The sequence below is a fragment of the Prosopis cineraria genome, unplaced genomic scaffold, assembly GCF_029017545.1.
Source record: "Prosopis cineraria cultivar Desert tree isolate PC_DT_omini unplaced genomic scaffold, ASM2901754v1 PC4, whole genome shotgun sequence".
In the NCBI taxonomy this organism is placed as follows: domain Eukaryota; kingdom Viridiplantae; phylum Streptophyta; class Magnoliopsida; order Fabales; family Fabaceae; genus Prosopis; species Prosopis cineraria.
Genome location: NW_026555335.1, coordinates 8,303,027 through 8,326,432, shown reverse-complemented (window position 1 = coordinate 8,326,432; position 23,406 = coordinate 8,303,027). Strand labels below are relative to the sequence as shown.

The following is a 23,406-nucleotide window of genomic DNA, read 5'->3' as shown; positions in this document are numbered from 1 at the left end:
GCCTATTCAACACCATTCAGATGGTGCATGCGTGCGCTAGGTGCATTGAGGCTCCTCTCTGTTCTCTAGTTTTTGTCCGAATTCTCAGCAGTTAAAGCTTGATAAATTTAAGGCAATGTTTGTGGGTTGAAAAGTGTTTTCTAAAAAGAAAATGGTAAATGCACCTATTTCATATTTTTAGATACATTCTTCATTTTTTTTAGTTACCGCTTTTTCTTATACCAAACATACATTAATCGTGTGTTTATATTATCCCTTTTAGTTTGTGTTTGATGATTAGTGATTCAACTAGAATTTACCCCCGGTCATGATCGTACATGATGTAAAATATTATAATTTTAAGAATATTAGTCTATTGCATATTAATACGATGATTCTCTCAATTTGCTTGGCAGAATTCTTAACCTATACTATTTTCTTGCTAGTCTCTTCTTTTACTCGTCAAATTTATTTTTTGTTAAGATATTTTTTTCAATTACATGTATTTTACATATTTAACTTGTGTTGATTTTGTTTTTTTTATCTCACGTACTCTAATCCATTATTATATAAATTTTTATAAAATGAAAAAAATATAAAAAAGCAGAGAGAGTATTACTCAAATGAGGATAATTAAACTATTATACTTTACTGTAATAGTAGATAGATAGATTGATTGATTGTATTTCGCCAGTGCTATTAGAAGCATCGTGCAGCTAAGGCAATCACCATGTCACTTTAATCAAAAGGAGGGGGGAGGGAAGCCCTCCAGGGGAGAGGGGTCTCTCTCTTTCTTTTCTCTCCTTTTTCTTCTGTTTTTCTTCAATTTCCATTATTGATTTTAATTGCAAATCTGATGAAGTGTGATGATTAAAAAAGGAGGAGAAAAAAATGAGAGAGAAGAAAGGGAGAGACTCCCCACTCCTCCCAGGGGTTGTTAAAGGATGTAAAAAGTCTGAATTTATATATAAAAAAAAAGGAAGGGTTTAAACATTACACTGCTTAGTGCCTCTTAAGTTTGTGCAATTGCAAGACCAAAAGAAGGATCTGAACAAGTAAAGCTGCAGAGCTAATACTCCCCCACTTGGCCACTTTCTTAAACCAGATCCTCCATATTCGGACGTCTATTGAATCTCTCCTCATCATTGATAGTCATGGGGATCTTACCCGGCAAAACTTAATCTCTACTAGATTTGGATCAAATTCAGCACTTGGATATATAATTTTTCATAGATTTGAATGCAATTTTTTTATCAAAATTTTTTCGTAATTTTAAATATCTAATCTATCCTAATTATTTCAAATATTAACCAAACATATGAACAAGTCATGCAAGTAGGATGATTCATTTTTATAGTACCCAAACAAATTTGTGGATATACAAAAACCTCCAAATTCTGATAGTTTGCTACACACACATGTACACAAAACGATAGTTACGTATATCCTCCTAGATAGTTTGCAACACACACACACACACACACACACACTCAACAACTCTGAGCCCACGTTTCATAGCCGTTGTCTAATTACAGATTCCCAAGATGATCTGCAATGAGATGAATATGAAGGTGATGAGATTTCTGTGGGGAGATGCTGAGAATGAAAGGAAGATGCACTTATCAAAATGGACAGAACTATGTCGGCCTCGTTGCGAGGGTGGGTTGCAGATCATGGAGATAGCTTCTTTGATTTCTTTCAGTCAGGCTCTACTGGCTAAACAGACGTGGAAAATAATTGAACTCATTCTGGCTGAGGCGCTGCGGTTGATATACTCGCAAGATGACGACGATATGTCCTTTGATTCAAAACTTTGTAACAAGTAACTGCACAACACTCGCACCTGTGCTGTATCTTACGTTATGTCATGTCTTGTTTTATTTCATGTTTCTAGTTTTTATTGACTTGTAGAAATAATGGAAGTTCATCAAGGAAGGGATTAAAGACTGCTCCATAACTTCACTATTCCTGTACATTTTGTGTTAATATAAAATTATTTATTTGAATATAGAGGAAGACTTTTGTGCTTACTTTTATATATTTAATATATTTTTATCCAATCAAATCAAAATATATGAATTTTCATGCATTAATAATATTAATAACAAGAATTTACTATAGAATAAATAATTTATAAAAGATATATATCTTGATTTAATTAAAAATAAATGTTTTAAGTATATAAGGCTAAAACTTAAATGTATAAGTTTTTCTCTCAAGTATATTTTAACTTGAGTATCTATTTTACCTTTTTTCTTTTAAGTTAATCGTAGTTTTTTTTTTCAACTTAATGTGGTAAAAGATTAAAGTTATCTATTATGAAAGATTTTTTTCATATTTTTTAGAAAAAATATCATTAAAAAAACGTTGAGGCAATTTAATATCAAATAATAATTAAAATATTTTAAAATATTATTGCAGGATCATTGGATTTATTTGAAAATAATTTTATATAAAAAAAGACTATAATGCTCTTGATTTTCTTTTTCTTTTTTTTTAATTTATCAATTAAAAAATAATTTCTTGTTAAATGCGAGTGAGTATTTTTTAATTAATGAAAAATTATTTATTAAAATATAATTTACATTTATCCCTTTGTACAACTAAATTTTTTCATATAAGCAATTAATAAATAATTTTTTATTAAATATGAACAAGTATTTATTAATTAATGAATGATTACTTTTTAAAATATGATCTACACTTGTCTTTTTCTATAATCAAGTTTTTTTAAATTTTAAAATTCATCAATTAGCGAATAATTTTATGTTAAATGTAAATGAATACTTATTAATTAATAAATGACTACTTATCAATTAAAAAAAAAGCATGAATGTTCTGATCTTTTGTCATCTAAAATTATTTTTAAATTAATCTTATAGTTCTACCATGACATTTTAAAATATTTTGATTCTTATTTGATATTAAATTACCTAAGCTTGAATGATATTTTCTAACCTTTTTCAAATATCAATATTGTCCCACCTTTTAAATGTAGAAGAATTGAATATAGAAAAAAAAAAGAAAAGAAAAGAAAACGAAATGCTATATAAAAACTAAAAATATAAAAAAGATCCATAATACTTTCGCGGTAAGTATAAAATAATAAAATAAAATTTATTATTTAGAGCAACTAATTTCGATCAATACCAAATTCTCCCTGAAATTAATTATAACGCCGACAAAATACAATCTCGTGAGCAGCGGGTCCATTTCTCTTTGTCGTCGAACAAGCATTCCACTCTCCGTCGGACGCTGTCCACCGTTGTCAGCTTTGCGTGGTTGTTCTCGGGCAAGCATTGAAGAAGGTTCTAACTCGAGGGCCTTTTCTACTCCCAAAATCTGGTTAGATTGATTTGTTCAATCTGGCTTTGAATCTAGATTTGAATATGTTCCCCGCGTCATCGGTTCCCCGCGTGGTTGTTCTTGCTGTGTTTTAATTTTTTCATTTTAAATTGGCTTTGAATCTGGTCGTGTAATCGTTTGAATATTGACGCTTTTGAATTTTGGGAATATTTATTTTTGTGGTACTAGCTTTTTGCTTGAATGGTGTGTAACTGGGTGTGATACTTCTGCCCTTTTAATTTTGATTACTAGCGTCTAGCGACTTGTATGCTTTGGATTGTGTTGTTTTGCAATGTTATTGTTGGATTTGTTGTGTATTACTATTGGCATTCTGTTTATTGAGCATTTTATATTATCATCAATATAGAAAACGCTAAAGATATTTGTGATGCATGGTCTTGTAAATGACTTGGCTCGAGTTGTGTCAAACTATCTGGAACAAAAATTAAAAGTGTTATATCAACTATGCATATTTCCAAGATTTCAGTGGGGGCATCAATATAGGTCCGCTTCTGCAGATGCTAAGTATGCTTGGAGAGTCTTAAACAACGTTATTAATTTTTGATTTGATGTTTTGTGGCATTGAGGTTTACTGACAATCCTTCTAATTATCTTTTGTAGTAAACACGCGTTTTAATGGTGGGTCACTTTTATAACTTGTACCCACTACCCTCCCCTGGTTTCCTTCCTGGCTGTATAAGTTTTTTATGATTTTTCATGCATGCAGTCGTCACTGGAGCTTGGTCACTATTTCTGAATGTTAATCTTTACACTTTCTTCTTTCTGTTTAATTGTATTTAAACATTACTCTTTGGTAAGTTAGTCCAGCCTAAATGATGACGCTGCTGCCAATATGCTCGCCCAGCTATCTTGTTCAATGAATTTATTGTTATTAACGTGTTTTATAAGTTTAATCTTGAATGAATTACTTTTTGAGCCTTTTTGTTAGCATGGTCAACCCTGCCAAGAAAACCAGAAACAGAAAACTTACTTTAATCATGTGGGTATTGTGTTGTTGGGATGTAGGCATATTTGATATAGCCCTCACCTGCATCTTACTCATTCCCTCTGTGTTCTGTCGGGGAAGCATGCGAATACTGGGAACCATTTTACAAGAGAGGCTCATTCAAGCAATTCATCAAACTCCTTGCGCTACTGCTTTGAGTGTCATTCAAATCCATCTCAAATTCAAATTCCTGTGCACTCATACAGCAGAAAATTTTCCTGAAGATAACTCCAAAACGTTAGATAACCCTAAGTGCTTATCTTACAGAATTGAGAAGCTCTCCAAAGGACAATCAGTTGGGTCTGCTTTCCAGAGCTGGATGGGTGATGGGTTCCCTATCCATAGAGGGGACATCTTTCATGCCATTAACCGTCTAAGGAGGCTGAAGATGAACAAACGTGCTCTTGAGGTGATATCCCTTATTCCTTTGTGTTTTTGCTTTCCGTGACTAGTAGTAGATTTGCAGTTGGGCTTGATTTGGTAGTTTTAGTTTTTAATTTAATTTTGCTCTGATAAGCGACTGAGTCAAGCAAAAGCATCTTTATGACCAGTTTGGTATTGATTTATTGGATTTCAGAAAATCATTCTGATAGGAGAATGAAGGGTACTTTCCCTCTCAGGAGCTTGCATATACTGTTACTGTATGAATTGAAGTAGAACATGATAAAGATGGAAAAGAGTATTCAAATGGTGAAAGAATTTAGTTGTCCAGAAAGAAGAATTTACACTTCTGTACTGACCCCATTGTTTGATGCTTTTAGCTCTAGTTGATTTAAGATGCTGGTAAAGATAAATGCTTATATATATATATATATATATTCAATTATTCATGCATGACTATTGATAGGTGATGGAATGGGTGATCAGAGAAAGACCTTACAGGCCCAGGGAACTAGATTACTCTTATCTCTTGGAATTTACATCAAAGCTTCATGGAATATCACATGGTGAGAAGCTCTTCTCCCATATTCCTCCTGAATATCATAATGAGTTGCTCTACAACAATCTAGTGATTACATGCTTGGACAAGGGTGTGATAAGGCTTTCACTTGAGTACATGAAAAAAATGAGGGAATTATGTTATCCCATCTCACACTTGGTTTTCAACCGCCTTATAATTTTACACTCATCACCGAATCGCAGGAAAATGATACCAAAAATACTGGCTCAAATGAGATCTGATAACGTTACCCCACATGTTTCCACCTACAATATTCTGATGAAAATAGAAGCTAATGAACATGATATTGAAGGTTTGGTCAAGGTCTTCAGTCAGATGAACCAAACGAAGGTCGAACCAAATGAAATATCATATTGCATTTTAGCCACTGCACATGCAGTGGCTAGATTGTATACTGCAGCTGAAGCCTATGTTGAAGCTGTTGAGAAGTCGGCTACTGGGAAGAACTGGTCAACATTGGATGTCCTACTGATGTTGTATGGGTATTTGAGGAAGCAGAAGGAGCTGGAGAGGACCTGGGGCATCATTCAAGAACAACCAGTGGTTAGATCTAAAAGTTACATGTTGGCCATTGAAGCATTTGGTAGAATTGGAAATCTAAATCAAGCTGAAGACCTGTGGTTAGAAATGAAGTCAAGGAAAGGATTGAAGTCTGTAGAGCAATTCAATTGCATGATGTCTGTATATTGCAAACATGGATTGATTGATAAAGCTACTAGAATTTACAAGTGTATGGAGGCAAATGGATGCAAACCAAATGCCATAACTTATCGCCAGCTTGTTCTGGGCTGCTTGAAAGTAGGTATAACGGAGCAAGCCTTGAAGACATTAGAGTTGGGCATGCGTTTCACAGTTAGCAACAGAGTCAGAAATTCAACCCCATGGTTAGAAACCACTCTTTCAATTGTTGATATTTTTGCTGAGAAAGGTGATGTAAGAAATGTGGAGAGATTGTTTGAAGAACTTCACAAGGCTAGGTACTGTAGATACACATTTGTATATAATACCTTGATTAAGGCTTATGTAAAAGCTAGAATTTATGAACCAAATCTTTTGAGAAGGATGATTCTTGGAGGAGCTAGGCCGGATTCTGAAACTTACAGTCTGATGAAACTTGCGGAGCAGTTCCAACCCTGATTTTCATGCATCCTTTTGCGCGTTCTGTGTACTCTTTTTTTGTCTGTCTACCTCAAATTACTAAACCCATTTTATACCGTAAGGTGTAAGCGATAATATATTATCGAACTGAGGCTCATTTTTCTTGCTCTGATTCCTATCTTCTCTCATAAATGATAAAAATGCTTCCTTACATTCTACCTTATTTATTTTTATTTGTTTGTTTGCAGCGAATTGACATCCCATTTTGTTCTTACTTTTATTTTTAAATGTTTTATATTTTAAACCAAACAATGGTTCTAACAAATGCTTAATATTGTAGTGAGTATGTTTATATTATATAAAATATATTCATGTATACTCTGAATTCTTGTTCTTATTTATATTAAATGTGTTGAAATATGTTTCTATTTGACTGCCTATTTTACTTATTTGATCAACTTTACCTGGCTTATCCCTGGCAACATAGCAAAAAACTAAAAATATGAAATTGAAGGGTATATAGTTCTATTGGAAGGATTTAAATAATTTGAAGTTGAAATTGATAAATTTAAATGAAGATTATTTTTTTAAATATTTTTACTCATTTTATTATTTTTTATAAAATTTAAAATTTAAAATCTTCTTTACATTCTTTAAAATAAGTTTTTCAATTTCCAAAACCTCTATTTGAAAAACCCGACAAAATACAATCTCGTGATTACAAGCATCTCACATTCCGTTGGACGCCGTCCACCGTTGTCGGTCCTGCGTGTTGTTCTCAGGCAAGCAGTGAAAAACGTTCGAACCCTAGGGTTCTTTCTACTCCCAAAATCTGGTGAGATTGATTTGTTCAATCTGGCTTGGAATCTAGATTTGAATTTGTTCCCCGCGTCCTCTGTTCCCTGCGTGGTTGTTCCATCTGGCACAGATGTTGGTGTTCCGGCCAAGGTCCCTTAAATATATAGAATCTTTCACAAAAATTTCTACATCCAGATGGCCTTTTACACTTCATTTTTATTGCTCGGATTCACCTTCCAAGAAATCCAAACTCGCTCCTCTGCAGGTTGATCGTATGTTCTTTTGCTACCACTTGTTAACAATCTAATGCATAATAAATTTGGTCACCTATGATTTCTTTTTGTTTCTGAGAAATGCATTGGGATTTGGGGTCTTTATTTGCAGGAGAGAAGAATGATAGATAGGTTCAAGATATTTGCCAAAGGGGGTGATGGTGGTAATGGCTGCTCTAGCTTTCGGCGTAGCCGTCATGATCGCAAAGGGAGACCTGATGGTTCGTTTTTTTCCTGAAAATATTTACTTATATATTATTTTTTTCCATTTTAATTTTCTGTTCGATTTTTAAATAGTCTTGCTTTCATGCTTTTATTTTCCCTTTTCATTTCTCACTATTTTTGTTATTTTTGGCTGTAAGATTTCTGACTATTATTGTTCATGAAATACCTATAGTTTTTCATTGTTAATCGTTGTTGAATGTAACTATTCAGTGGGTAGAAATATTCTATCTCTAATATTCTCCGATTAAAGTTAAGAAATTTGAGTGGAGCAAAAGGGAAATGGAGATCATGACGTTGCTACTTCTAATTTTAGGAGGAGGTGGTGGAAGAGGAGGTGATGTGATTTTGGAATGCTCCCCCAAAGTTTGGGACTTCAGTGGCTTGCAACACCACCTGGTATGTACAGATATCATCTACCAAACTTCTATGAAGTGATCAAATTTCTCATATTTTAAATACTAGTGATAGTTATTTTGGTGAGCAGATAGCAGAGAGAGGTGGACAAGGAGCATCAAAGAATATGATAGGAACTAGAGGGGCTGATAAAGTAATTGACTTCACCTTATTCTTTCTGCTACTTGTTTCAAGACTGTCGTTTTCTTTTTCTTTTATGCCCTTGTGTCTTGCCCTTCGTGCAATGCAGAATTGATGGATTCTCTCAGAATCTACATTATATTTGGTAGGTTGTCCATGTACCAGTTGGCACTGTGCTTCATCTCGTCAAAGGTGATATTCCTTCCACAGTGAAAATTCAATCTTCAACAGATGCTGATCCTTGGGATATTCCTGGTGCACTTGTTGATGATCTTTCTGACCTTGGTGATGGTTTGACCCTTAATGCCACAAGTGGCAAAGAGGAAATCAAAGCAGATCAGCCTACTGGCAGCTCTTCATCAACTGATGCATCATGCAGAACTTCCAAATTGGCAACAGTAACTGAAGGAGAACAACAGATTCTATGCAATGTGGCTGAATTAACAGAAGAAGGTCAACAAATTATTATTGCTCGTGGAGGAGAGGGTGGTCTGGGTAACATTTCTGCTTCCAAAGATTCCAGGAAGTCCCTGATAGTTAAGGCAGCCGGTAAAGACAAAGCATCAAATCTCCAGAATTCTGATGATGATAGCTCATCCATTAGTGCTGGTTTGCCTGGTTCTGAGACAGTTCTTATATTAGAACTCAAGAGCATTGCTGATGTGAGCTTTGTGGGAATGCCTAATGCTGGTAAAAGCACTCTACTTGGAGCCATATCAAGGGCTAAGCCTACTGTTGGTCATTATGCCTTCACAACCCTTAGGCCCAACTTAGGGAATCTAAACTATGATGACTTATCAATTACAGTGGCTGACATACCAGGACTCATCAAGGGTGCTCACCAAAACCGCGGTCTTGGACATGCATTTCTGCGACATATAGAACGCACTAAGGTTCTGGCTTATGTAGTAGACTTGGCTGCTGCTTTAGATGCACGAAAAGGAATTCCACCATGGGTACAGTTGAAAGATTTGATTTTAGAGCTCGAGTACCATCAGGAGGGCTTATCCAACAGGCCATCGTTGGTGGTGGCAAACAAGATTGATGAGGAAGGGGCAGAGGAAGTGTATGAAGAGTTGCAGAGGAGAGTGAAAGATGTTCCCATATTTCCTGTGTGCGCTGTTTTGGAGGAAGGAATACCAGAGCTCAAAGACGGTCTTAGGATGCTTGTTAATGGTGAAAAGTCATGCAGGCTTTGCTTAGATAAAATTTTGCTCCATTAGATGGTTATAATTTATAAACAACTCACAGCCGTCATCGTAGCTAGGGAACTTGTCTAGAATTTACATGCCTTTTTTTTTTTTTTCGCCCCCTTCTCCTCTACTGGGGGCACATGGTCTTGCTCCTTCCAGCAGAAGCAGGGGTTTTATAGTACCTACCATTTGCATTTATAATATAAACGCATTTAGATTCCACAACCCCCCTCCCAAAAAAAAAAAAAAACAAATTTGTCATTCCAGATCTTATTTATTTCTTGACATGTCTTTTTTGGTCGGCTCTATGTGTCATTAACGTTTGGGAGTATCAGGTCTGACTCGTCACAAGATTACTTTTTTGAAAACAAAGATTCATCGTAGTGCCCGATGCCAGAAGTGACATGCTATTTATACAGGAGCAGGATACGAATAAGCACAACATGTGCTTTATTCAACAGAAACAGGAGAGAAAGAAGCATAAATGATGATTATTTTGAAGCCTTAGTATTTGGCTTAAGTGGAAGCAGGTAGAATATAAACAAAAATCAATCAGGTGAGGTAATTTATGAATTCTGCAGCTGTAGCAATGGCAGCTCCTGTAATGGCATCTATCACAATCCTGTCTTTCTTATTGTTGCCCACTGCTGACACGACTGCCCCTGTCACTGCACCCCCAATCATCGCGTTCTTCTGTTTTACATCCAAATTCCAATGAAAATAAAAATATTAAGATCAGAATCTCAATTGCTGCTAAATTTAGAAAGTTGTATTGATAATTTTACAGACAACAACGCACCCATAAATGGATGTCTGAGTTGCCAAAACTTGCCTGATAGCGCGTAATATATTAGAAACTTACTGATAGAGATACTGATATAATATTCTGAATCGTTGTACTATTATCTGTTTCAAGCTATGGGTGCTTTTAACACATCATGGATCTCTATCATTAAAATAGTTCTCTACTAGAGGTGTGTCAGAGATGTTTGGACATCGATAAAACTTACCCAGTCCCTGGTACCACGGATCCTCTCTACCCCATACTCGGTTCCAACATATAAACCAGCTATCGTTCCTGTTGGAGTGAAAAAGGAAAAAAGAAAAGGGAAAGATCCTTAATGGCCTGAATAATATGAGATTTAACCTAATGTCATGCATGCAACACAAGTCTTACCCCAATATGCACCTTCTTTACACATCTTCTTCAGCTGCAATAACACTCTTCAATGAGCATAACGTGTTCAATGAAATGTAAATGTATTTTACCATTAAGCTCTGGCTCAATGATATTACAGTCTTTATGGACTGAGGTATTGGAGTTTCGATCCCAAAATCAAAATAGACAAAAAGAAGAAGAAGAAGAAGAAGTCAATGTCCCTTTTGCTCGCTTCTCTATAGAAGACAAATCTCTAAAACTTGCGCTTTTAAGTCTGTGCTTTCATCTTTTTGTTACTCACCTCAACTATTCTTTTTCGAAAGGACCATTACTTGAAAGCATCACGGATAGGTAAAATAGACTCAAGCATTCTTATTTACATATTAATTATTATAATGTTTTAAATTTGACCTGAAGGCACCGTGATGCATCTTAAAAGGAAGACTTCGCAAAGGAAAGGAAATATCAGAAGAACTTGCTCCACATTTAACAAAGAACTTACCATATCCTCAAAATTGTGACGTGAAACATTTCCTGGAAACAAGGATGATTTGTTAGCCTCAGACTCTTAGAATTTACAAGTGAAATCACCCGAAACAGAGCTAGAAGTACCAAGAACATAATCAAGTTTTGATGAAACTACACAAAGCAAAGGAATAAGTAAAGTAATTACATTACAACACAATATAATAAACCAATGTATTCCAAATAGCAGGAACAATGTGACACAACAAATTAACGTTTTAGCACAATGTGGAAGAAGATGTCATTTCTAAGACAAGCAAGTATCATAACTCGTATCAGCTCACTGAACATATCTTATAATTAAAACGCCAACCTTAGAAATATTTCTATGAGGGAACTTTTGAACAGGGGAAAAAACACAGAGAAAGAACAGTATCATAACTCGTATCAGTTCACTGAACATATCTTATAATTAAAACGCCAACCTTCGAAATATTTCTATGAGCAAACTTTTGAACAGGGGGAAAAACAGAGAGAAAGAACAGTATCATAACTCGTATCAGTTCACTGAAGATATCTTATAATTAAAACGCCAACCTTAAAAATATTTCTATGAGCGAACTTTTGAACAGGGAAAAAAACACAGAGAAAGAACAGTAATGAAGAGGGATGGAGACGTGAATGACCCCTTTTGAGAATATGATAGGTATCCTCAGCAGCAGACCTGGTCGCAGCGACCTGAAGAAGAAAAAGAGAACGGCAACGTTAGGTTCGGTTCGAATTGGACGCCGAAAAGGGTAAGAATAGAAGGGTTTACACTTACAGCTCCGATCTTCAAGAAACCATCGAGGGTGAGATTCAATAATGGATTGCCCATGTCGATTGCTACGTCCACCTTCGGTGATGATATTGACCCTGAAAGTCTAGTCCAAGGCATTTTCTCACCGTCCGCTCTGATCACTCTCACTCCAACTTTCCGAGCTTCAAAGCTTGAATCTCACTTTTGCTTATACTCCAATTCCCTCGATACACAAACGAAACTTTAGCTTGAAGTTGCTTAAACGTGATTAACGAAGTAATTATAGACCATTTTATAATGTTCCCATTATTGTTGTTGTTGCTTTTTTTTTTTTTTTGGGGTAAATTCCCATTCTCGTTGTTGTTTAGAGGAAATATAATGTGATTTTTTTTTTCTCTAGAATTATTGTGAGCTCTTTTTGTAAGGAAAGCTGATCCATTAGGATAAGATTTCATATGGCCAGGGGACACAAGCATAGGGCGACCCAAAACCAAAAGCTAGAAAAGGCAAATTTCCACAGGTGAAGTAACAAATTTGACCAGGTATTATTTTTTTAAAATATTTAACAATTTAAACTATTAAATAATGTGACATAAATAAATCATAAACTTTAACGAACAAAATATTTAGTAGCCCGTCGTTAATTTCAGTGGACAGATATTATATGAGACACAATGACACGTGATACTCTATGTTAGCATGTGTAAATGTACAAATTTAATCATGAATTATTTTTTAAGAAATATTGGATAGCTTCTACTAAAAAAAATAGATTATCCAAACTTTTTTATTAATTTTAATCAAATATCATTTATTTTTATACTTATGAGACCTATAACGCGTCAATCTCTTCAATCTTTTTGCCTTCATTCTTAGTCTCAACTTGAGAATAAAATGTTCAAAAATATTTTATCTGAAGGCATTCACGTGGATCATGCCAATGAAATAGAAGCTTAATCTTATTATACATGAAAGGAGCTTATTTTAGCTTAATTTATCCACGAATCATTTTTTTTACTTTGTTGGTGTCATTTTCATGAATGTCTTTAAATAAAAATTCTTTAAATTTCTTCTTTTTGAACTAAAATTGAGAATGAAGGCAAGAAAATTGGAGAGTTTGATGCATTGTGGGTCATATAAGTCTGAAAATAAACAATGTTTGGTCAAAATTGATGAAAATGTGTTAGATGGTCTATTTTTTATTATAGAGGCTATCCACTGCTCTTTAAAAAATAATTTATGACTAAATTTGTATCTTTATACACGCTGACGTGGAACACCACATGTCATTGTAAGCCCCACATAACGTTTATCTATTGAAATTAATAGTAGGCTAATGAATGTTTTGTTTTGAAAGTTTACAATTTATTTTGTACCATCTGATAGTTTATATTATCATATGCTTTTTAAAAAAAATAATACGTGACCAAATTTATACTTTTACCCAATTTTTATTTTTATGTTTTTATTTCACATCTTTTCCTATGACACTCGAACCACGCTTGTAATCTTATACTTGATCCAAGATTTTGAAAATTATTCTAACATATATTTCTAAGTGAAAATTAATATATAAATATTAGAAAAAATTAATATTTTTAAAATATAAAAATAACAATTGGATACCGCAAAATATGATGATTATTATTTAATTTTAATGGATTTGTTGGACATTTTAATTTCTTGTTAAATGACAATTGTGTCCTCAGTTGTCAAAATTCAAAACCCATGGAAGGGGGAGAAAAACTTGCTAACTCTCATGCATCAATCTTCGTCTTCCACCCAGATTTAAGAAATTACTCGATCAAAATAAAATCCAAATCTAGAAACCCATAATCAATGTCAAAATTCAAAACCCATGAGAATGGAGGAACTTCGAAGCTCCAGCATCAAGCTCATACTCATCATCGTCGCTGGTGCTATTTTGAGACCGAACATGGCGGTGACGGCGGCGAAGGATCAAATATGTGGAGGTTGAAGACAAAGATGAAGAAGAAGAGGGTAACAGTGAAAAAAGTTGCTAGGCAATTTTGAGTTCGACCATGGGATTGACAACAGACAAGGATGATGGCAATTTTAAGTCTTCTCAACATCTTGTCCATCCAAAACAGCTATGACTTTGGGCAAAGAAGGGAGCTTGCTCTATTGCTGCGTTCTAGGCGAATCTGGAAGCTTTGATGCTTTAATAAAGGGAATGCGATTGTGTTGTGTTATTTTGTAAAATATGAATTTTCTTGGCTTGATGTTTATGTATATATGACTGAGCAAACATTCAAATGCAATCATATCAATTCTTTTCTTTCCATTGATTCTTGTCGTGGAATCTACTTATTACTGGCACCCCCAAATCTAAGATCTTTGTTCCTCTTGTTTTGTTCACATATCAAAGCGTTGCCATCCCAACAACTTGAGCTTTGACATTTTGACATTGATTATGGGTTCCAAATTTGGGTTTTATTTTGATTGAGTAATTGCTTAAATTTGGGAAGATGATGAAGATTGATGCCGGAAGTTTGCAGGTATTTTTTCTTTTTGGGTTTTGAATTTTGACAGCAGCATAATTGTCATTTCACAAGAAATTAAAATATCAAACAAGTCCTTTAAAACTAAATAATAATTATCATTTACTTATTTCAAAGATATTTAATTATCATTTTTTCAATAATATTACTTTACTTCATCTATTGCATGATCGCTTATTACTGTGTGTTCACAAGTCATATATTTAATAGGTCATAAAATCTGAAACTCAATTCAATTCCAGGTCCCGTAATAAATCTGTTTAATAAAATATTATGTGAATTTGTCTCGAAATTAAATATGAACAGCAAGCATATAGGGTATAGATTTGAGTGAGTTAAAAGTTAAAAAGAAAAAAGAAAATAAAAATTTACATGAACCAAAAAATGGTGACCTAGGCCCACTGGCGCTGTGACGCACCTATGCTAAAGCAACATGTAAATTCCTAAAGACTGAAATGATAGTTCTATTTAACCAATACCTTATGGTGAATGGGGCATTTTTATTGAAAAGCTTGGAATGAGTGAGTTGTGGCACATTGTAAATGGTTTTTTCTTTAGCAGTGATTCCCTTGGAAAGTTGAATGAAACAAATCTGATTTGACTTCTTCTTAGGTGTAGAATGACAAACACAATACTCTTTCCGTTTCTATTTATGAAAAAAAAACAATCATTTTTAATTTATTTTTTATATAAGTAAAATTGTATTTTTTTAATAGGTATTCATTACAAACTTTTTAAATTGACTCTCATAATTTTATCATTCATAATCATAAAAAATAATTAATAAAAATTTAATTAACACAATTAATAAAAAATACTGTAGTTTAATTTTTTTATTTTTAAACATAATTAATATAATTAATAGATTTTTTTGAGTTATATGATATAATTTTTTTTTTACAATTAAAAACGGAGGAAGTAGTGTATATCAAAGAGCTTGGTCAAGTTTGTGTCAGCCAAAATAGATGGGGTATTGGTTTCTGTGATTTCATGAACATTAATGATGTTGTCCCCCTCACAAAACGAGCTTGGTGGCGTGTCCTAAATAACCTTGATCATCTTTAGGTTAAAGTTTTAAAGGGCTTGGAGGGTCTTTTTCTCAATGCTCCAACGCAAACTAGACATTGAATCGAAAATAGCGACGGCTCTTGATTCTTATAGTTTAATCAATTAATTCAGCAGTTGAATTGATAATATAAAAATAATATTTATATATATAAATATATAAATAAAATATTAATTTGTAAAAAAAAACCATAATATATCAACTACAAATAACACCATAATTGTATAATATGTTCTAATTGTCCAAACAACAACACCACAAACCCAAGATATATAAAAATATCAATAATGACATCGTCATGTTACAACTCAAGATCTTCCGATTTCGATATTAAAGGCTAGATAGTTGGAGCTAGAGGCAAAGGCTGGAGGAGAGATTAGAAATTGACCCTAGGTTGTGGAGAAGAGATTAGCTATTAGAGAAGAGAAGACCAAAAAAAAAACTAGAGATTAGAGAAAAGAAATAACAAATCTAAACGATTGAGCTTAAATTTCCTTTTTTCCTTTTTTGAGACTTTGACTCACTCCGATTTTCAAGTTAAATCCAATTTTCTTAAAATAACTTGGGTTAACCCAGTCCAAATGTTCAAGTGGTCTAAATGGTTAAACTAAGCTGTTTTATTAAGTGATCAATTGTTAGACCATTCAATCTGGTTCGAGTTTCAAAACACTAGTTTGGAGTAACTTCCAAACTAAGCTTGACATGCCCCTTAAGGGGATTGGTTCTGGTAGAAAAATAAAAGTCTGACTTGACCCTTAGATCCTAAGCATGAGTAATTTCAAGGTTGTTAAAATTAATAGGGTCATGTCAATGCTCTTGTAATTTAATGACATACAAGCTTTTCTTTTCTTTATAAGTAAGAGGTCGTAGATTTGATCCAACACTTGTAATTTAAAAAACAATTGATGGGGTTGTTGTTAGATTAAGATCTGAAAGTTCTATACCTCATTCTCAATGGGTCTTAGAATGTATCTTCAATTGAAAATCAATGCACAGCTGAGAATATTACCAATATATATTAGAAGAATTCCCCTTGCTTAACACTTTAAATGACACTTTTGTACATGGTGGCATTATAGATGGCTCATTTTCAACTAAAATCTATTGTAGACAAGAATTTGCAAGACTAGTTACACACCTTCTCTGTTCGTAAGTCCATTTAGAGTTATATCTGGCACTTTAAAGTAATACAAAAAGTAGAACACTTGTTATAGAGGCATGCAACAACTCGCCAATAAGGAAGAACTTTATAACTAAAAACATGCCTTGAATCCCCTATGTCCTATCTGTAAGGAATATCCTCAAACATACTAATTGGTGTATTATTTATTTTTGCTTTCTTTAATTGGTGTGGTAGATTCTTTACTGATGATAGCACTCTAGTTGACTTTGGGAATGTCTATGTAGAAAATGTGAGTTCAAATATTTGGAAGAGGAGATAGGCGAGAATGTTTGGAAAAGGAGATTAGCCTTGGTTTTTCCTGCTGCTAAGATTGATCCTACTAAGGTTGTATATCTAATAAAGGCCACCACTATATAATTTTGGAATTCTAATTTTACAGATGCTAGAAATTCTCCTACTCAGAACCCATCTCCAAGGTCATGGTCTCTACCTTGTAATAGTTTTATCAAAATTAACTGTGATGGTTTATTTGTCATGATTCTTATAGGTTGGACAAAACAAGTGCAAGCTGATTCTAGCCTAATGGTTGAAATACTAGTATGAAAGAAAGCAATCTCTTTTGTCAAGACCTCACTAAGTGTGATCATCACTACTTCATTGTTGAAACTGATGAATTGTTATTGTTCAAAGCCATGACTTTCCTTCTTTCTTTAATGCCAACTTTATTCATCATACTAGGGTCCCCAATTTTTGTCATACTATAAGAGAGTAGAATTTTGATCTTTTAAAATGCTAACTACACCCTAATGTGATAAGATAGATTGTGCTTGTGCAACCTCTTAATCAACATGGCGAGGATGATATTGTTTTTTAGAGACTCTTCTCTGATGGTAACTTCTCTATCAAATCTGCATACAAAGCTGTGAAGATTTAGAAGGACCAAAACTACTCTGACATCTGGTCCAAGGTTTAGAAGTACTCTACTTATGAAAAAATAAAATATTTCTTTTACAATGCTATTTGGGATCAACTCCAAATGAACTACGTTCATATTAATAGAAATACTCCTCAACAACATCCTTGTCTTTTTAATTATAACTCACTTAACTCTTCTATTCATATCTTATATGATTGTAAACAAGTTGAAGGGGTTTGAAACAAACTAGTCAATCCTGCTAAACTTAATATTTTTTTCTCTTTATGTGCAAGATTGGATAATTTAGAACACTAAAAATGAAAAGGTAGCATGAGTATAAAAAGAACACTTTAGCAAAGACTTTTCGCTCATACCTATTAAAATATATGGAAAGCCAGATGCAAAATGATTTACTCTAAAGATGATATCCTGAATAGTGACAATGCCTTCTCCTGCACTCAATAGATTATTAATGCCCTAAAGCTTCAATCCAAAATCAACCATTTAAGTAAAATAGATAGCAAATATGAAGCTAAATGGTGTTCTATATGACTGGGGTAGCTTGGAATTGACACTGATGGGTCAATTAACATTAACGATGATGTTGCTTGTAGAAGCATCATTAAAGACAACAAGAATAATTAGATATTAAGGATTTTTCAAATACTTTGGCTATCATCCTAACATAGCAGCTAAGCTCATAGGTCTTGGAAGCTCTTAATCTTTGCGAGAAGGAGAAGTTCTCTAAAATTAATATATACTTTGATTCCATAAATGCTTTGTCACTCATGGGGCACAACCATTTTGCTAGCCATCCACTATTAGTGATAATCAAAAAAATCAAATATCTCACTTATGACGATGATGTGTACTAGTCGCTTAAGCATTCAAATTGAATTAAGAAACACCCTAATATGTATAGGGAGCAACCTCAATTGAATCTCTTACAGAGTTGATTAAAATCAAAACCTTAATTGATTAAATCTACCCAAAATAGTAACAACTTGATTGGATTTAATAATTTGAATTAAAACAAGCAAACATTAAAAACTAACTTTTTTTTTTGTATTTTTCAAGATTGGACAGATTTGGAAAGTGAATGAATTTGTGATTAAAATGCAAAGTTATGGTCTTCCTAGGCACACAAACCACCTCACTTATCCTTACTCAATCTAATTAATTTCTTTTTAACTCTAATTGGTTTGAAAGTCGTCCTAGTAACCACTAGGAATGATCACTCTTAGGTTCTTCAGATTAACTAGGAGTCTAAATTAATCCTTAGGACTAATTATGCCTAAAAATTACCAATTGATTATCAAGTTAATCACTAATTCCAGCCCCTGCTTTAGCCAAACGAGACCTCAATTGATTAGAAAAAATGATTAGCTAACCCTAAATGTGCTTAATGCACAATTGTAACATTCTAAATTTTATTTCTAGAATTTAAGCAATATTAAGAAGAAATTATTTAATGGTAATAGGAATTTATCATGTAATGATTTGAACAAGGAAAATCTACTCAAAATAAAATGAATTTTGAATATTTAATTTCAAGACATATTTTTTAAGGAAGGAAAAATTAAATAAGATTGAGTGGGGTTAAATAAGAAGGGAATTTAACTTATTTTATAATTTAAATTATATGTCAGCAAAATTTTCAAATTAAGAGTTAACCTTTTGGCCTTTCAAGAAAGAGGACTTGGACGAATTATAGAAAGTGTCAACAAAATCAAAATACAAGAGATTGGGAGAAATTAAAATTTCAAAAGAAAAAATAATAATAAAATATACTCTCTCTATTAAAAAATATAAAGTATTTTTTGAAGAGTTGAATATTCAAAAATGTAATGCATTTTTAGTTTTTCGATGTGTAATCGTTGCCTTTTTTTCAAAAGTACCCCTATTAATGGTGACTTTATATTTATTATAGGGTATTTAATAGGGATAAATATGAAATAATAGAATTAATTTAAAAATAAGTAACTACTTTATTAGGGGTGAGATTCGGTTAAAAATGTTTTATATTTTTTAATGGAGGGAGTAAATAATAAGTATAAAAAGAAACAAAAAGAGAAAACATCATAAATGAAATAAAGTAATGGTTTTCATTTTTTTTTTGGGTAATAAAGAGGAATAAGCCCAAAGGTTTAAAGTAAAATTACGCAAAAGGGGATTGAAATCCCAGGACACCAGAAGAAAACAAGCTCCTTACAAATATAAGAGCAACTTCAAAAAAAGCATAATATGAGATTCCTTCCTTCGCCAACTTGACTGCAACTTTATTATGATCTCTTTCAACGTGTTGCAGCTTGATCTCCCAGTTCCATTGTAGCATTTGAGAGATCTCCATGAAAACCAAGCTTCTCAAATTGGTATGATTTCGAGTGCTATTTAAGTTGTCCAGAAGACTCTTGCAATCATATTACAATAAGACTTTCTTAAAACCAAAATCCCAGACTAGTTGAAAGCATTTCAAAAGTGCCCATTTCTTTGCTTCACACGCGCTACAAATTCTCAAGTTATGACAGAATCCATGATCCAATGCCTAAGATGATCTCTTAAAACCCCTCCACATCCCGCCTCTCTATTAGCAATATTTATTGCTCCATCAACATTAAATTTAACCCAGCTGTTTGGTGGTGGCATCCACTTGGTAATCTATATATGAGCACTGGAACTATACTCTTCATTCAAGAAATCATAGTACACATAATTTCTCCGGGACGTCATAATCAACTTCGTATAATAATTGTTAACTTGGTAGGTTTCATTGTCAACTTGGTATAATAATAATGATGACGACAGTGGTAGGGCACGATCCATGATTTGTTTTAAGGCTTTTAGGTCTTAGCTTTAGGTACTATTTCAGAGGGGTGAGTTGAAGGCATCCGGGAACAGCATCTAGACTTACCAATGCATGTTAGCTCGGGTCTGAATTCCCTTAACTATTAACTCTTGGGTTTGATCTTTAGGGTAATGGGAATAGAGAAAATATGCTTGGAACTTGGAAGAGCCATCCCCCTTTGGGGCCCCATAATGCTTAAATTCAAAATACTTGTGACTGTCAACTTCAGATACTGAATCGTTATGAAAAAAACGCCCAACCTTAGAGACATCAACGGCCCCGGAGCGAGAGACCGTGATAGTGAGAGACTAAGATATATTGATGCGAATGTGAGTTTGATTCGGATGTTGTTGAGTTCCAAAAATCTGATTTATCTATTCTAAGACTTGTAAAAATTAGGTAAGTAATCTAGCTATCCCTCTCATGTCTTTTCTTTTTGATATTTTTGGAATTGGGTAAGAAAAAGAAATTTAGAGCTAGATATATTTTAAATTTGTAAGGTGTTTCCAACTCATTTTTGAGTTGTTAAAAGAGCTAAAGAGGTTGTATTAGAAATTTATATGGTTTGGTTTTGCCAAGATCATTGATTTTTAGGACTCTAAAGTAGGTTTTAATGCTACAAGAGACTTAGGGTTAATGGGTTTCGATTGATTTATGGTCTAATAGTGTAGAGAATTTCTTTGGAGATTAAAGTTATTTATAAATGAGCTTAATATAAGGTTTAGAGTTGAATATATAACATTGGGAAATTAGATGATAAACTTTAGAGGTAGATTTTCAATCCTTTAAGGAAATTTGAGTATAAGAAGGTTATTATTAAATTTGTAGAGGGAAAAAAGGGTATAAAATCAATGGAAATTAATTTAGTTGAAGGATAAAATAATTTAGAAATTAAATAGGGAACATTGGAAACTGTTAGAGTTAATTTTATATATAAAATAAATTATTGATACTTATTAATAAATTATATTTATTATTATTAGTTTTTATAGAGTAGTGTTTGAATTGGTGGTGTTGAACACGTTTCTATACGTGTAGCTTTAGCTTAAAAAAGAGGTAATGATGGTTATTCTTTTTATATCAGGAAACCACTATTTTATACTATTATATATAAATTGTTTTGGGAAAGTTGTGTTCATTGAGGGCTTGCTTGATTGATTTTAGATTGGAAATTTAGGTTTTGAATTGTCTAGCATACTTGTGTTGCATCTTAAAGTATATAATTACTTTAGGAAAAATACAATCATTAGTTCATATAGTTTTATCAGGTTTTACTTTTAATCCTTTGGGTTTTTTTTAGTATTTTTAGTTCTTATAGTTTTAAAAAAATTGGGTGATATTTGTTTTTTAAGTCTCTATAATTTCAATTTTTTTAGTCTTTTTAGTCTCTATAAGGACTGAAAATACTAAAAAAAATAACAAAAAATAAAAACAAACTCGATAAAATTATAAGGACTAATGATTATGTTTTTTCATTACTTTATTCCTTTCAAGCATGCTAGTTTGTGTTGAGTGAAGACTAGATTGTGATTTAACTTTGTCAAGCATGCTTGGTTGCTTTGGAAACTGAATACAATGATTTAAACGTTTTAAGCATGCTTGTATATTTATAGTTGTTTTAAATGTGATGCATTTGTAAGGAGTATAACGGAGGATATGTTTGTGGTGAATGTGTTGGAGATTTTATTATTATTTTGGCTACTTGGTAAGCCACTACTAAGGATCCAATAATTTCACATTTCTTGTCAGGCCCCTTTCCCTTAGGATTATGGGACATTGGATACCTCTTTTTTTAAGAAGGAGAGTTTAGTTTGGCAAACAATGCACTTTAATTGGGTGCATCCTTAAGCTAGACTCCTACTAATGGAATAAGGTGGATGAGAGGTATAAGAGAGGGTTAAGGATGACATCACCTGTTGTATGATTATTTTTTACATACTCTTGACTTGTAAAAATAGTATTTTCTTTTGCAAATTGAGTTTGTGAAGGACCTTATACATGTCATTATATGTTGCAAAAGGAGATTTTGAACTAGTTTGTTAGTATATTTTGAATATCTATTTGTTATTGAATTGTTAGATTTCACACATTATCTCTTATAAATTTTAGGTGAGGGTTCAAAAGGTTACAAGGGAAGGCATCGGAGAATTGAGTGATAACTCAATTGTCTTGTACCATACATGTCTAGTTTACTTTGGTTATTGCTATAGCTTAGGATTTTGTATTATTTATTATGTTATTGGTTTTGAAACATTTTAATGAATATGGCATTTTTTGTCTTTTAGAATGTTTTAAAAACTTTTATTGAATTGCAAGTTGGGGAAATTATTTTTATTAAAATATATTTTCCATCTATTTGAATTTTGGAATTAATTATGGAAATGGTTTACAAGCTTGAAAAGCTCAGTTATTTTGTTAGGATCACATTGTTTATTAACTTGGTGAGTTTCATTTAAAATAAAGTATTTATTGTCTATTAAATCGAGGGTGTTATAAAAACCGTATCTCACAAGCTTACCAGAGATAATTAAAAATTAAATGCAACAACAAGGGATTGGATTAATTAAAGATTTGGACAACACGAAACTCATCATGACAGCACCTCAATTGGGAATTAAACAACAATAACAACCTCATATGATACTTAATCAAGCAACACAAAGCTCAATTCTAACAACCATTGTCATTATAATTTTATAAGTATTAAAATTCAAGGAATTAAATAAAAGGTGAGAGATAAGAGAAATTTTCAAAATTCAAAAGCTCAAAGAGAGTCATCCATGTATCCTAAGAAGAGAAGACAAGTCTAGCCACTCTTCATTTAAATCTCCATAGCTCCTCCTTAATGAAGATTCCATGGATGCACCTTGAGAATTAGGCCTTTAAGGAAATGCAAGGGATTTTGATTCTGTTTGTCGGGGTTTGTTGTGAACACTAAGGGCAGTTTAAATCTGGGTTTGGATTGTGAAATCGATGGTTTAAAGTAGAGAAAGGGTGGAAAGAGGTCTAGAGTTTATGGGCTTTCTCAAGAGGAAAATGAAGATGAATAGATGGAGAAGAAGAGTGTAAATCAGTAGTGCAGCATGAATTCTAATTGTTT

The 23,406-nt window shown here is 33.0% G+C and overlaps 3 protein-coding genes across 9 annotated transcripts; 2 read left to right on the top strand and 1 right to left on the bottom strand.

The window, feature by feature from the left end:
* Positions 1-3,158: 3,158 nt before the first annotated feature.
* LOC129307842 (pentatricopeptide repeat-containing protein At1g07590, mitochondrial) lies at positions 3,159-6,607 on the top strand. Of its 5 annotated transcripts, none has more exons than XM_054948768.1 (3): positions 3,159-3,287; positions 4,598-4,739; positions 5,178-6,607. In XM_054948768.1, the coding sequence occupies exons 2-3, from the start codon at positions 4,650-4,652 to the stop codon at positions 6,426-6,428; spliced, it is 1,341 nt and encodes a 446-aa protein (XP_054804743.1). In that variant the 5' UTR covers positions 3,159-3,287; positions 4,598-4,649; the 3' UTR covers positions 6,429-6,607. The 5 variants fall into 5 exon arrangements, with proteins under 5 accessions (XP_054804743.1, XP_054804741.1, XP_054804742.1 ...); XM_054948766.1 differs by having other exon boundaries at positions 3,162-3,287; positions 4,351-4,739; XM_054948767.1 differs by having other exon boundaries at positions 3,162-3,324.
* Positions 6,608-7,075: 468 nt separating this feature from the next.
* Positions 7,076-9,462, top strand: LOC129309196 (probable GTP-binding protein OBGM, mitochondrial). Of its 3 annotated transcripts, XM_054950624.1 has the most exons (6): positions 7,076-7,452; positions 7,572-7,680; positions 7,998-8,080; positions 8,169-8,231; positions 8,368-8,908; positions 9,026-9,462. In XM_054950624.1, the coding sequence occupies exons 1-6, from the start codon at positions 7,318-7,320 to the stop codon at positions 9,439-9,441; spliced, it is 1,347 nt and encodes a 448-aa protein (XP_054806599.1). In that variant the 5' UTR covers positions 7,076-7,317; the 3' UTR covers positions 9,442-9,462. The 3 variants fall into 3 exon arrangements, with proteins under 3 accessions (XP_054806599.1, XP_054806598.1, XP_054806600.1); XM_054950623.1 differs by having other exon boundaries at positions 8,368-9,462; XM_054950625.1 differs by having other exon boundaries at positions 7,327-7,459; positions 8,368-9,462.
* Positions 9,463-9,886: 424 nt separating this feature from the next.
* On the bottom strand, positions 9,887-12,112 carry LOC129309197 (outer envelope pore protein 16, chloroplastic). The gene is made up of 6 exons (XM_054950626.1): positions 11,859-12,112; positions 11,722-11,773; positions 11,073-11,104; positions 10,589-10,622; positions 10,422-10,489; positions 9,887-10,104 (listed from the first exon to the last, which is right to left on the bottom strand). Exons 1-6 carry the CDS (start codon positions 11,970-11,972, stop codon positions 9,964-9,966), a joined length of 441 nt encoding a protein of 146 aa, XP_054806601.1. The 5' UTR covers positions 11,973-12,112; the 3' UTR covers positions 9,887-9,963.
* Between the last annotated feature and the right edge of the window lie 11,294 nt (positions 12,113-23,406).